At 49.4% G+C, this 13,130-nt stretch overlaps 1 protein-coding gene across 1 annotated transcript; it reads right to left on the bottom strand.

Moving 5' to 3' along the window:
• Window positions 1-9,901: 9,901 nt before the first annotated feature.
• Window positions 9,902-11,171, bottom strand: LOC102022542 (uncharacterized protein DDB_G0290301-like). The gene is made up of 2 exons (XM_005410907.1): window positions 10,982-11,171; window positions 9,902-10,747 (listed from the first exon to the last, which is right to left on the bottom strand). Exons 1-2 carry the CDS (start codon window positions 11,135-11,137, stop codon window positions 9,902-9,904), a joined length of 1,002 nt encoding a protein of 333 aa, XP_005410964.1. The 5' UTR covers window positions 11,138-11,171.
• Between the last annotated feature and the right edge of the window lie 1,959 nt (window positions 11,172-13,130).

Below are 13,130 nucleotides of genomic sequence, written 5' to 3'. Positions count from 1 at the left end.
TCCTTCTCCTTTCCCTCTTTCACTCTCTCTTTCCCCTCTGTCCCTCTAGGAACCCTCCCCCTCCTGCTCTACTTCTGTCCTCCCCCACCCTTCCTTTCCTCCACCTCCCCCCTCCCTCACTCTCATCCCCCTCCTGCTTACCTCTCCCCACCCTCCTTCCTTTCTTCTCTTGTCCCTCCCTCCCTCACTTGCTCCTCCTTCCCTCCCTATTCTCCCGCAGCTCCTTCCTGCTCCTCCCCCACGCCCTCTCTCTCTGTTCCCTCTTATGTTCCCTGTCTTCCCCCTCCTTCCCTTACTCCATCCTGCCCTCCCAGCACTCCCACTTTCTGCCACCATCTCCTGCCCCTTTCTCCTCTCCTTCCCTCTCCATTTCTTCCCCTCCTCCCCTCCCTCTTTACCCTTACCTCTCCTCTCCTCCTCTCCTCTCTCCACCTGCCCACTCTGCCCCTCCCCCTGCTACCTCTGACTCCCCTCTCTTCCCCACCCACTTTCCACCCCCTACTCTCTTCTCCTTCTTCTGCCTCATTATCCTCCCTCTCCCCTCCTCTTCCCCTCCACTTCTTTCACCTCTCTTCCCTTTCCTCTGCTCTCCTTTCCGCTCTTGTTTCCCCTCCCTTGCCTTCCTTCCACCCAAAAGGGAACAGGCTGAAATGCAGAATCCTACTTTAGCATGTTCACTGTGCTTTGTTGTGCAGACTTTGTGCCCTTAAGTTTGACCTGAATATTTCATTGACAGCTCAGCTGACTGTTCTTTGGAGTCTTCAATACACAGTTGTTGCTGTCCTTTTCTGCACAGCTCCTGGACTCTTCTTCCTCACAGCTCCTGGAGTCCTGCAGGATCGGGCTCCAGAAGGTCTGGTTTCCTCCACTGAGTACTCAGGAGGTGGGCTGTGAAGCATGGGCTTCTCCTCAGGTCAGTTCTCTTCTTCCCTCCTCTCCTTTCCACTGTACTAAGAATTATTAAAAGATACTTTCAGTGTCTGTTCAGACTCTGGTCCAGCACTGATAGCTCTTGGTTGATGAACTTCTGCCTCTGGAAGGAAAGGAGAGGAGATGGCGCTGTGAGGCAGGAGGGTGCTGCTCTGCTCTGCCTTTCTCTGCCCTGCAGGAAGGGGTGGGAGAGGAGAAAGGGCTGAGTCAAGGAAGGGAGGAGGGCCCGTGGCATGGGACCAGTGACCAGTGTCCATGGTTCTGAAACAGGGACTCGGGACAGTCCTAGAACAAGACACAGCCGGGAAAGATAGTGTGGTCCTCTCTCACTCTGATTCATTTTGAAAAGACTCCGCTGAGCTCTCTGCCTTCTTCTTCCTTTCAGGTTTGTTCTCTGCTTCATCCAGGTTGGCCATGGGCTTCTGGAATTTTACCCAAGTGACCTGGCAATCACCATGCATCTCACGGATTTCCTCAGTCATGGCTAAGCCTTGCAGCCTCCCTCCCCTGCCAGCTTCCTGCTTCCTCTTCTAAGCCCTGCTACAATTGTGGGAGCCACATCCTTAGTTTGTTCCATCACTCAGCCTCTGCCAGCCAGTGGGAGCTCTGGGGAGGCCTGTGCATCGCAAATCTCTACACTGACACTTCTGAGGGGAGTTGCACAGAGAGGCCAGGACTCTACCTTCTGCTCCCAGCTGACCTGCAGCCCTTTCTCAGCTACTGGTGTTCAACTCCAGGCACACATGGCCGCCCTATGGCCACCCCATTACACAGTGCATTAGCCCTCACCATTTCTAGTGTTTAATTGCATTTAAATCCCTCCAGGCCATTGGCCTTTTCCTCCTACCATTCTGTCATATGCACCTCAAAACCCATGTACAACCCACCACGCAAATTTATGCCTCACCTGCTTTGCTCAAATGGCCACACACAATACCTACTTGTTTTTTGCCTGAAATCACATCTGTCCCCTACCCTCAACTCCCTTTCCTGTCCCCTCTTCCTCTGCTTTCCCTAATCTCTCCCTTTCCTCCCTCCATTCTTCCCTCTCTCCATCCCACTCCTCCTCCATTCATTCCTTCCTACATTTCTGCCTTTTTCACTTCTTGTATCCTTCTTTCTTTCCTTCCTGCCTTCATTTCTTCCTTCCTTCTTTCTTTCCTTCCTTCCTTCCTTCCTTCCTTCCTTCCTTCCTTCCTTCCCTAACAATGACTGATATTTAACTTTCTTTCCAAACCTGAGACTGAATGCTGCACTGATGCCGAAAGAAGCCTTTATTCTTCTGTTCATGATCTCCATTGTTGGAAAAAAAACAACAACAAAAACAAGAAGAACAAAATGTATCAGCAAGTGGCTGGGGATTTAACTCAGCAGCGCAGTGCTTGCCTGGGAAGTGCAAGGTCCTCAGATCAATTCCCAGTACCAGAAAAAAAAAAACCAAAACAACAACAACAACACACACAAAAAAATCAAAGATAAAGGGAAAAAGAAAAGATCTCTATTGTCAGAGCAGCCCTTAGCATGAAGCAGTCCCCAGATAGGACACCCCAGTGTGTATCTTCCTCCAACAGGCACCCTGTCCCTGCCTGCCGACCCCATCCCCCCCTGTCTCCTGACCTCCCACACCCCTTCCTCCCCTATTTCAAGGCATCCTTCCCATTTTTATTCCATTCCCTCTCTCTCCCCACCATTGTCCCCCCTTTCTCCCTTACATGCTTCCTTCATTGTCCTACTGAATGTTACTTCTGTTCCAGAGAACAGCTGGATCCTAGAGATGATGCTGAAGGAGAAGTCTTTACTTTTCTATTCCTGCTCTCCTGTGTCAGGGTGGCTGTTACTTGAATTGATATTCAGAGCTGGGCACCCCGATTATCTCCTTGTCCAACACCTGCTGTCTCGCTCCCCACTTTTCACTCCATACCTCCCTTCTTCCTTCCCTCCCTCCCTCCCTCCTTTCCTTCCTTCCTTCCTTCCTTCCTTCCTTCATTCCTTCCTTCTTTCCTTCCTTGTTTCCTTCCTCCCTTCCTTCCTTCTTCTTTCCTTCCTTCCCTCCTTCCCTCCTTCCTTTCATTCTACCCATGACTGAAAATTACTTCCTTTATATACCAAAGGCTGGAGCCTGGAGGGGATGCTGCAAGAAGTCTTTTATCTTTCACTCATGATCTCCAGTGTCTGGGTAGCTGTCACCCAGAATTTATCCTCAACCTGGGAACAACAGTTCCTTCCTTCTACGTAAGGTGGCCTGTCCCTTACGTGCCTCCCCACTCACGCCCCACCCCTCCTACCTTCCCACTCCCCTCCTGTCCCAAATGTCATGCCGTTCCTCCTCATCCTCATTCTCTTCCTATGGTTTCCCTCAACTGCCCTCCCTTCCTTCCATCATTCCTTCCTTGTCCCTCTGAGCCTTTATGTCCTTTCCAGAGGACAACTGGATCTTGGAGATGATGCTAAAAAGAACTTTCCACTTTTGCATTCATGATGTCAGTCGTCAGGGTAGCTATCATCTGAGTGATCCTCATAGCAGGGAATCCCAAGTCCCTCTGTTCTCTAACTCCAACTGTCCATTCCCTCCCTCCCCTCACCTGTAGTCGCTGCCTAGCCTTCACTTCCTTTGATTTCTTCGGGCCTGCCTCCCATCCTCCCTTCTTTTTTGCTCCATCCCTCTCTCTTTCCCTCCTGCCCTTTCTTCTTTCATTTCTTCCTTCCTTCCTTCCTTCCTTCCTTCCTTCCTTCCTTCCTTCCTTTCTTCTTTCCTTCTTTCCTTCTTTCCCTACCCTATCTGAAATGTGACTTTTCTTCCAGAAGAGAGGCTGGTGCCTGAATTTGATGCTATAAGAAGTGTTTACTCGTCCATTCATGCTCTCCAGCGTTTGGGTAGCTCTCACCTTTCTTGATCCTCAGAGCTGGGCACCCCAAGTCCCTTCTTTCTCCCACATCTTCATGTCCATTCCCACCCAAATTTCCCCTGTACTCCGTGTCCTGTCCTCACTTCCTTTGCTTTCCATCCTCCCTCCCATCCCTCCCTCCTGCCTTCTCTCTCTCTCCATCCCTTTCTCCTTTCCTTTCTCTATCCTTCCTGATTTGTTGAAGTGTTACGTACCTTCCACAGGACAGGGTGGAGTCTGCAACTGATACTGAAACAAGTCTTTACCCTTCTGTTCATGGTTTCAATTGTTAGAGTACCTGTCACTTGAGTTGTTCCTCAAGATTGTCACCCCCACATGCACATTTCTCCAACACATGCTTGGTGCCCCCCCTCCTCTCCCTCCCTCCATACCTCCCTGCCTTCCTTCCTTCCTTCTTTCTTTCTTCCTTTCTCCCTTCCTTCCTTACCCCTGAATGAAAAGTAACTTTCTTTCAAGATCATTATCTGAACCCTTAGCTGATGATGAAAGAGGATTTTAGTCTCCTATCCATTATCTCTACTGTTACAGTGGCCCTCACCATGAGGTTATCCCCAAGCTGGGTATCCCGGTTTCTAACTTTCTTCAACAGGTACCGTGTCCCTTGCCTGCCTCTAACCACCTTCCCTCCTCTCCCCTACCCTTCCACTCTCTTTCCTCCACCTGCCCCATGGTGTCCTTCCTACCCTTATTCCCTTCCCTCTCTCCCCCAAACATTGTCCAGTCTTCCTCCCTTACTTATGTCCTTTCCTACCTTACTGAAATTTTACTTTCTTTCCAGAGGACAGCAGGATCAAGGAATTGATAAAAGAGAAGTCTTTGCTTTTCCATTCATGTTATCAAGTGTCAGGGCAGCTGTAACCTGAAAATATCCTCAGAGTTGGGAACCTCAGTTCTTTCTTTTCTCCAACAGATACATTTCCCATTGCAGGCTTCCCTCTACCTACTTTCTCCCATTCCCTCCAAATCCTTTGCACCCTGAGACCCACTGGACTTCCCATTCTTCTTTGCTTCCTGCTCCTTACACTACCCACCCTCCCTTCCTTTGTTCTGTCCTTCCCTGCTCTACTGAAATGTTACTTACTTTCCAGAGAAGAGTTGGATCCTCAAGATGATGTTGAAGCAGAAGCCTTTACTTTTCCATTCATGATCTCCAGCGTCAGGGTAGATGTCTTCCTGAGTATATCCTCAGAAATGGGCCGCCCAATTCCCTCCTTTCTCCAGCACCTGCCTGTCCATTCCCTCCCCTCATGCAGTCTCCTCCTTTCCCTGTCCTCTCTTCCTTGGCTTTCCCCCCTTTTCTCCCTCTATCTTTTCCTTTATCTATCTCTGCTTTCCTCCTACTTTGCTTCCTTCCTTCTTTCCTGCCTTCCTTCCTTCCCTACCCCTGAGTGCAATGCAACTTTCTTTGCAGACCACAGTCTGAAACCTGGACTGATGCTGAAAGAAGTCTTTGCTCTTTTCTTCATGATCTCCATTTTCAGAGAAGCTCTCAACCTGAGATTACCCCTAAGTTGGGCACCTCAGTTTCTATGTTTTTTTCAGCAGTTGCTCTGTCTCTTTTCTGCGTGCCTCCCCTTGTCTCCTCTCCATGCTCTCCCACTCTTTCCTTTCCCTCTCAAGTGTTGTCCTTTCTATCCTTACTCCTTTCCATCTCTCACCCACTTTCGATCCCCCTTCCTCCCTTACTAACCTCCTTCATTTCCCTAGTGAAATGTTACCTCCTTTCCAGAGGAGAGCTGGATCGTGGTATTCACACTAAATTAGAATCCTTTACTTTTCCATTCATGGTCTCAACTTTCAGGTTAGCTGTCACCTGAATTTATCCTCAAAGCTTGGAACCTTGGTTCTTTCTTATCTCCTACAAATGCCCTATCCCTTGCCTGCACTTTCTGCTTCTGTTCTCCTCCCATTCCCTCCCAATGCCCACCAGTATGGGCTTGCTGCCGTTTGGCTTTCTCCTTCCTTTCTCTCTCCATAAATTTACCTCCCTTCCTTTGTTCTGTCATTCCCTGCCTGACTGAAATGTTACTTTTCAGAGGCGAGCTAGATCCTTGAGATGATGTTAAAATAGAAGCCTTTACTTTTCCATTCATGGTCTCCAGTATCAGGGTAGCAATCATCCTGAGTTTTTCCTCAGATCTGGGCACCCAAGTCCCTCCTTATTCTAACACCTGCCTGTCCATTCCCACTACTCCTTCCCCTGTCTTCCCTTCCCTATCCTAACCTCCCTTTCATCCTCTCCTCCCTCCTCTCTCAGCCTCCTGCTTTTTCTCTCTTCATCCCTCTCTTCTTCCCTTCCTTCCTTGTTTCCTTTCTTCCTTCCTTCCATCATTCTTTCCTTCCTCCCCTCCATGCCCTACTGAAATGTTACTTTTATCCAAGGGACAGCAGTGTCCTGGAGTTGATGCTGAAATAAAACCCTTTACTTTTCTGTCCATGTTGTCTCTTGTCAGGGTACCTGTCACCTGAGTTTATCCCTAAAGCTGGGCACCTCAGTTCTTTCCTTTCTCTAACATATGCTCTCTGTCTAGCCTGCCTCTGTCTCTCGCCACGCTGCTCCCATACCCTCTCATTCCCTTTGCCCTTCAGCTTCCTGCTCATCTCATTCACATTCTCTCTCCTTTCCCTCTCTCTCCCTACACTCCCTTCCCTCCCTTCATTCATTCTGACCTTCCTTGCCCTACTGAAATATTACTTTTCAGAGGACTGTTCGTCCTGCAGATGATGTTACAACCGAATCCTTTACTTTACCATTCATGCCTCAAGAGTAAGGGTAGCTGGCACCTGAGTTCATCCTCAGAACTCTGCACCCCAAGGCCCTGCTTTCTTCATCCCCTGCCCTGTCCTTTCTCTTGCCTCCCCTGCCCCTCCTGCCCTGTTCTCACTTCCTTTGCTGTGTCTCCTCCCTACCCACCCTCCCTGTATCCATCCCTCCACAGTCCTTCCCTCCCTCCCTTCCTTCCTTCTTTCCCTTCTTCCCAATCATGACTGAAATGTTACCTCGTTTCCTGAGTGTAAGCTGAAGCCTGGAGCTGATGTTTAAAGAATTGTTTACTCTTCCATTCACCTGCTCAAGTTTCAGGCTATCTGTGGCCCTGGGATTTTCTCTGAACTTTGGCACCCCAGTTTCTTCCTATGTCCAACAGGTATCCTGTTCCTTCTGTGCTTTCTTTCCCCTTCTTTCTCCTCCCTCGCCCTCCCACTCTTTTCCTTCCCATACTCTTTTCATTATCTCGCCCCCTCCACTCTGCTCCCTCCTTGAAATCTTCCTGACCTTCCCTGAAGGACTTAAATATTATTTCTTCTCCAGAGAACAGATGCATCCTGGAACTGGTGCTGAAAGAGAAGCCCTTACTTTTCAGTTTATGCTTTTCAGTTTCAGGGCAGGTAGCACCCTGATTTTGTCCTCAGAATGTGGCAACCCAGTTTTCTCCTGTCTGCTGCACCTGCCGGTTCCCTTCCCTCTCACCTCTCCTGTGACCTTCCAGCCCTGTCTTCCTTTCCTCTGCTTTCCTCCCTCCCTGCCTTGCCTCCCTCCAACCTTTCCTACCTTCCTTCCTTTCTTCCTTTCTTCCTTCCTTCCATTTTTCCTTTCTTTGTTGCTTCTGAGTGACATGTTACTTCCTTTCCAGAAGACAGGTTGAAGCCTGGATCTGATGCTGAAAAAACTCTTTACTCTTTTATTCCTGGTCTTCTGTCTCAGGGTAGCAGTCATCCAAGTTTATCCCCAAAGCTGTGCACCCCAGTTACTTTCACTGTCCAACAGGTGCCCTGTTGTTTGCCTTCCTCTCGCTCCCCTCCTCTACCTTGCCATCTGATTCCCTTCCCTCCCCCCTGCTCTAGACCTCCACCCTTACATTCACCTCCTTCCCATCCTCCTTCCCTTACTTCTCTCCCCCACCACTCTCCTCCCTCTCATTTTTCCTTGTGTCCTTCCCTGCCCTATTGAAATTTGACTTCCTTCGAGAAGACCTCTCAATCCTGGAGAAAATGTTAAAAGTGAACACTTTACTTTTCCATTCATGGTCTCGTGTATCAGGGTCGCTATAATCCTGAATTTATCCTCAGATTTGGGCACTCCTAGTCCCTCCTTTCTCGAACCCTTGACCTGTCTCTTCCCTTCGATCTCTCCCCTATCCTACTGACTCTGTCCTCCCTCTTTAGCGTCCCTTTTCCCCTCCCCTCCCTCCTCCTCCCCTCCTATGCCCTCTCACTATGCTGCCTTCCACTCCTCACTGCCCCTTTCCTTTTTCAACTTCCTTCTCTTTCCTCTCTCCCTCCCCTCCCCTCCACTCCCTTCAGGTCTTTCTTCCTTCTGTCCTTCCCTTCCAGTCTGAAATATTACTTTCTTTGCAGAAGACTGGCTAGAGCGTGGAGATGATGCTCAAAGGAGAAGTCTTTACTCTTTCATTCATGTTCTCAAAGGTGTGGGTAAATGTCACTCTGAGCTTTTCCCTAAAACTGGACAACCATGTTCCCCCTTTCACCCACCCCTGCCTTTCCCCTTGCCAGCCTTCCTTCTATTCACTACCTTTCCCTGTCCTGCCTTCCCATCTCCACAACCTATTTACTTATCATCTCCTCCCTCTTCTTTCTCCCTCTTCACCGCCTCCCCCTCCTTCCCTGCCTCTCCTTCCCTCTCTGCCTCTCCTTCCCTCTCTGCCTCTCCTGCCCTAAATCCAATCCCTACCCTCTCTCTTGTTTTACTTTCTCTGCTCCCCCTACTCCCTTCCTGTCCTCCCCCTCCATCCCTTTCCTCCCTCCTCCTCCCTTTGCTCTGCCTCCCTCCGTTTATTCCTGCTCCCCCCTTCTCCCCTCTTTCCCTCTTCTCCTGCTTTCCTCCCCCCTCTACTCCCACTCCCTCCCTAACATATTTCCATCCCTACCTTATTTCCTTCCCTCTCCTCCTCCTCTTGCCAGTCCCTCACTCGTTCTTCTCCCAACCCTCACCTCCCTCACTCACTCTCCTCCAAACCCTAACCTCTGTCTCCTCCACCTAACTCACCTCACACTCCTCCACTGCACCTTCCTCCCCTCCCTCAGCTCCCTCTCCTCCCCACCCTTCCTCTCTTACTGCTATCTCTGTCAAGCATTTCCTCCTTTTCCTCACCTTCATCTCACTAACTCATTCTCCTCTTATTCTCTCTCCTTCCTATCCTCCCCTGCCCTCACATTTCACTCCTACATACCCTCCCTTCCTCTGCTCCCTTCCTTTCCTCTGGTTGCATCCCTCTCTGTCCTCCTTCTCCATCCTTTACACCATTTGCTCCTATGCACTAACCTCTCTCTCCCCTTCTCCACACCCTCCCTCTTTTCACCTTCCATTCCTCCCTCTCCTCTCCCTCCCTCTCTTACCCCCTCCATCTCTCCTTCACCTAAACCTCTTTGCCTCCCTCTCCTTCCCCTCTTTCTCTTCCTTTTTCCCCTCCATGCATTCCTCTCCAAACACTCTCCCTCCCTTTCTACACCCTCCCTGCTTCATTTCCCTCCCCCTTCTGCTTCCCTCTCTCCACCCTCCTTCCTTCCCCCTCCTTCCACTCCCTCTCTTCCCCTTCCTTCCCTCCCACTCCTCTCCCTGCTCCTTCCCTCTCTTCCCCCTTGCACATCATCTCTTGCCTCTATTACTCCCTCTTTGCCCCATCCTTCTCTGGCTCTCCACCCGTCCCGCCCTGTCTAACGCCTTCCTTCCTCCTCCTGCCCCTCCCTCCTTTTCCATCCCTCTCCATCTCTTCCCCCTCCCTCCCCTCATTTTTCCTCTGCTTCTGCTATGTACTCCTCTCATCTCTGCCCCTCCTCACTTTGGCCCTCCCCCTGTCCTCTCTCCCCCTCAACTCTCTTGCCTCTCTCTCACTTCTCTCCCCATCCACCTCCATCACCCTCCACAATTCACTTTCCTCTGCTTCACCATCCTCCCCTCCTTTATGTTTCCATTTCCTTCCCGTCTCCTCCCTTTCCTGTTCTCTCCCTCGCCCCCTTCTGTCCCCTTCTCTCCCCCCCCTCTTTTTTCCTTCCCCCTAGGGAACAGAAAGAAATGTAGAGTCCTCCCTTAGCATCTCCATTGTGCTTTATTGCCCAGATTTGGTCTCCTTAAGGGTGAGCTGACTGCTCTGCTGAATGCTCTGCTGAATGCTCTGCTGACTGCTCTGCTGGCTGTTCTGCTGGCTGCTCTGCTGGCTGCTCTGCTGGCTGTTCTGCTGGCTGCTCTGCTGACTGCTATGCTGGCTGCTCTGCTGACTGCTATGCTGGCTGCTCTGCTGAATGCTCTGCTGACTGCCCTGCTGACTGCTCTGCTGGCTGCTCTGCTGACTGCTGTGCTGGCTGCTCTGCTGAATGCTCTGCTGACTGCCCTGCTGGCTGCTCTGCTGACTGCTGTGCTGGCTGCTCTGCTGACTGCTGTGCTGGCTGCTCTGCTGAATGCTCTGCTGACTGCTCTGCTGGCTGCTCTGCTGACGGCTGAGCTGACTCTTCATCTCACTGCAGAGCTGACTGCTCTTTGAAGTCTTCATCATAGCTCCTGGGGTCTTCTTCACAGGTCCTGAAGTCTTTCTCTGCACAGCTCCTTGAGTCTTTTTCTGCTCAGCTCCTAGATTCTTCTGCCTCACATCTCCAGGAGTCTTCTTCACAGCTAATGAAGTCTTTCTCTCCACAGCTCTTGAAGTCTTTTTCTGCACAGCTCCTAGAGTCTTCTTCCTCACAGCTCCTGGAGTTGTCCAGCGCAGCGTTCCTGGGGGTCTGGATTCCTCCACTAGGCCCTTAGGTGGTGGACCCTGAAACTCAGGGTCCTCCTCTGGTTGGTCCTCTTCTTCCCTCCTCTTCTTTCCTCTGTAACAGAGCACCAGTATGGAGCGTTTGTGGTGTCTGTTGGGACTCATGTCCGGTACTGATAGCACTGGGTTGATGACCTGCTGGCTCTAGAAGGAAAGGAGAGGAGAGCGTGGTTAATTTGGGGTTGGAGCGAGATGCCCCTATCTGACATGCTCTGCCCATTTTCTGCCCCACAGGCAGGGGTTGGAAAGGGGAAATGTCTGGGTTAAGGAAGGCAGGAGGGTCAGGGTTAAGGGGTCAGGGGCCGGGTTTAGGGGCAGGGATGGAGGAATGGCAAAGAGCAAGACACAGCCAGGAAGGACACAGCCTCGTCCTCTCACGTTCTCTGTTTCCATTTGCTCTGACTCAGCCAAGATCTCCTCCTCCTCCTTCCTTTCAGAGCTGGTCCCTGGTTCTTCAAAGTTGTCCTCGGACTTCTGGGGTTTTACCCAAGTGACCACCAAATTGTCCCGTACTTCATAGATTTCCTCACTCATGGCTGAGCCGTAGGACCTCCCTCTCAACCCTGCTTCTGCTTCCTCTTCTGAGCCCTGCTGCAGTTGTGAGAGCCACACCCTTCCTTTGTTTCATCACTCAGCCTCTGCCAGCCAATGGGAGCTCTTGGGAGACCCACACATCTCTCAGTGGAGGTGCACAGGGAAGCCAGGACACAAAGACTTTCCAAACTGACCTGCAGCCCTTTCTCACCTTCCGGTGTTTAACTCTCATGCACAGATGACATCACCATGGCCGCCCAATTCCAGGCGGAATTAGCCCTCCCCATTTGCTAGTGTTTAATGTCTTCTAAAGTTCTCCTGGCCCTTGATGAACATGGGAACCTTGGTCTTTTCCTCCTACACTTCTGTCATATGCACGTTGTGCCCCACGTACTTGCCTAAAGCCAAGCAACATTTTCCCCCCACCGGTTTTGTCCAGTGGCCCCACAGAATTCCTGTTTCCTGATTCCAGTCTGAAATCACATCCTTCCCTCTGTCAATACTGCATGTACAAGTACCAGTTAAAACATATGGAATGCAAACATTAACGACTGCAAATATGTGCTAATGAACGTGAAAGTCTGTTAAGAATTATAAAATGTACTTCAATGAACAAAATTTTTCGTTTTTCTTTTAAAGGCAAAAAGAAATTTCAAAACACGATTATAGGAGAGTATCAATAGTTACTCAGTTGCATATTGTCCTCTTCAAATTAGTTACTCAGGATACAATATGTGAGTATAAAACTTCTCTAACTGATATTAACACAAACCTTCCCTTTCCATTAAAGAAGAGAAACCAGTAGTATCAAAATGTTGTACTTCTATATCCTTCCTTCCTGTCCCTTTTTCCCACAATGCAGCCTCTCTTTCACTTCAGTATCTTTGGATTACTTTATTAATAATTTAAAACTTCTATAGTAATCCTTTGTGTTTTCTTTTTTTACATTTCTTATATTTCTGTGTTGTGGTTGTCTATTTTTGGGATGGTATCTTTTACCCATTTATGAGAGGATCTTCCTAGTGAGCAGCCTTCTCATTAGAAGTTGTCCCAGATTACTGATGTGCTGTCTTTGGCTGAGCTCAATTCCCAGTGGCCTACATCTTGTATGTTCCCTGGGGATTTTTAGCCTTGGTTAGTGATTGCTGACTATGCTCACCATGTTAGAACTCTGGGAACTTTTTCTCTTTATAATTTCCATGAGTGTGGTTCCTCTTTCAGTTGAAGCAGGTGTGATTAGAGAGTGATGTGCATGAAGCATACCTTTGGTGATTATCCCTCTACACTTGTCATCATTATATACTCTAAATAGCTTTGGGAGAGATCTGTGCTCCCGTCCCTCAGGTTGGCAGTAGTTGTGCTGTTTGTTTCTGAGTACACTAAGGGAATGAATGTACAGTAGCAGATTTTTAGAGCATTGGAAATCACATAAAAGTAGAAGTATGCAAAGAAAAAGATAAGGTAATATAAACACAAACGCAGAATGAAACGAAATCAAAATGCATAATTAAAGAAATCATAGATTTCTCTTTGTGGTACTACCTGAAGAGCAAATTTGTGACATATTCTTCACATTCCACCAGGTATAAGACAGAGTCTTTCGTTATATCTGCATTCCTTTTTGGCCCTTCTCAGCTTCAGCCAAGCTGGGAAAATCAGTTGGGGCAATATGAAGGTGGAACCATCCCCTCCCTGTCTACAGTGTTGGGCTAAGGCAGTGTTCTCTCCGTATTCATTCACCACATCGGCCGCTGAGTACACCTGCCTTCCTTGCCAGGGGGATCTCAGTGATGGTTGAAAGTTTCAACAGACTCTCACTTGCTCAGCCCATGGATAGGTTGGACTTGTGTTCCGTGCTACCTGGACATTTCCTTAGAGCACTGGGATGTACCATAAATGCCAAAACAGACACAATGTATGTTTGAGTGCCTCTCCTCAGGGAGGAAGCCCCTCAAACAAAGAGATCTGCTGTCAGGTGGGTAGCCTCAGAAAT

This window comes from Chinchilla lanigera, unplaced genomic scaffold, assembly GCF_000276665.1.
Source record: "Chinchilla lanigera isolate Chin_1 unplaced genomic scaffold, ChiLan1.0 scaffold00138, whole genome shotgun sequence".
In the NCBI taxonomy this organism is placed as follows: domain Eukaryota; kingdom Metazoa; phylum Chordata; class Mammalia; order Rodentia; family Chinchillidae; genus Chinchilla; species Chinchilla lanigera.
Note: the sequence above shows the minus strand (reverse complement) of the source record. Positions and strands in the feature narration are given on the sequence as shown.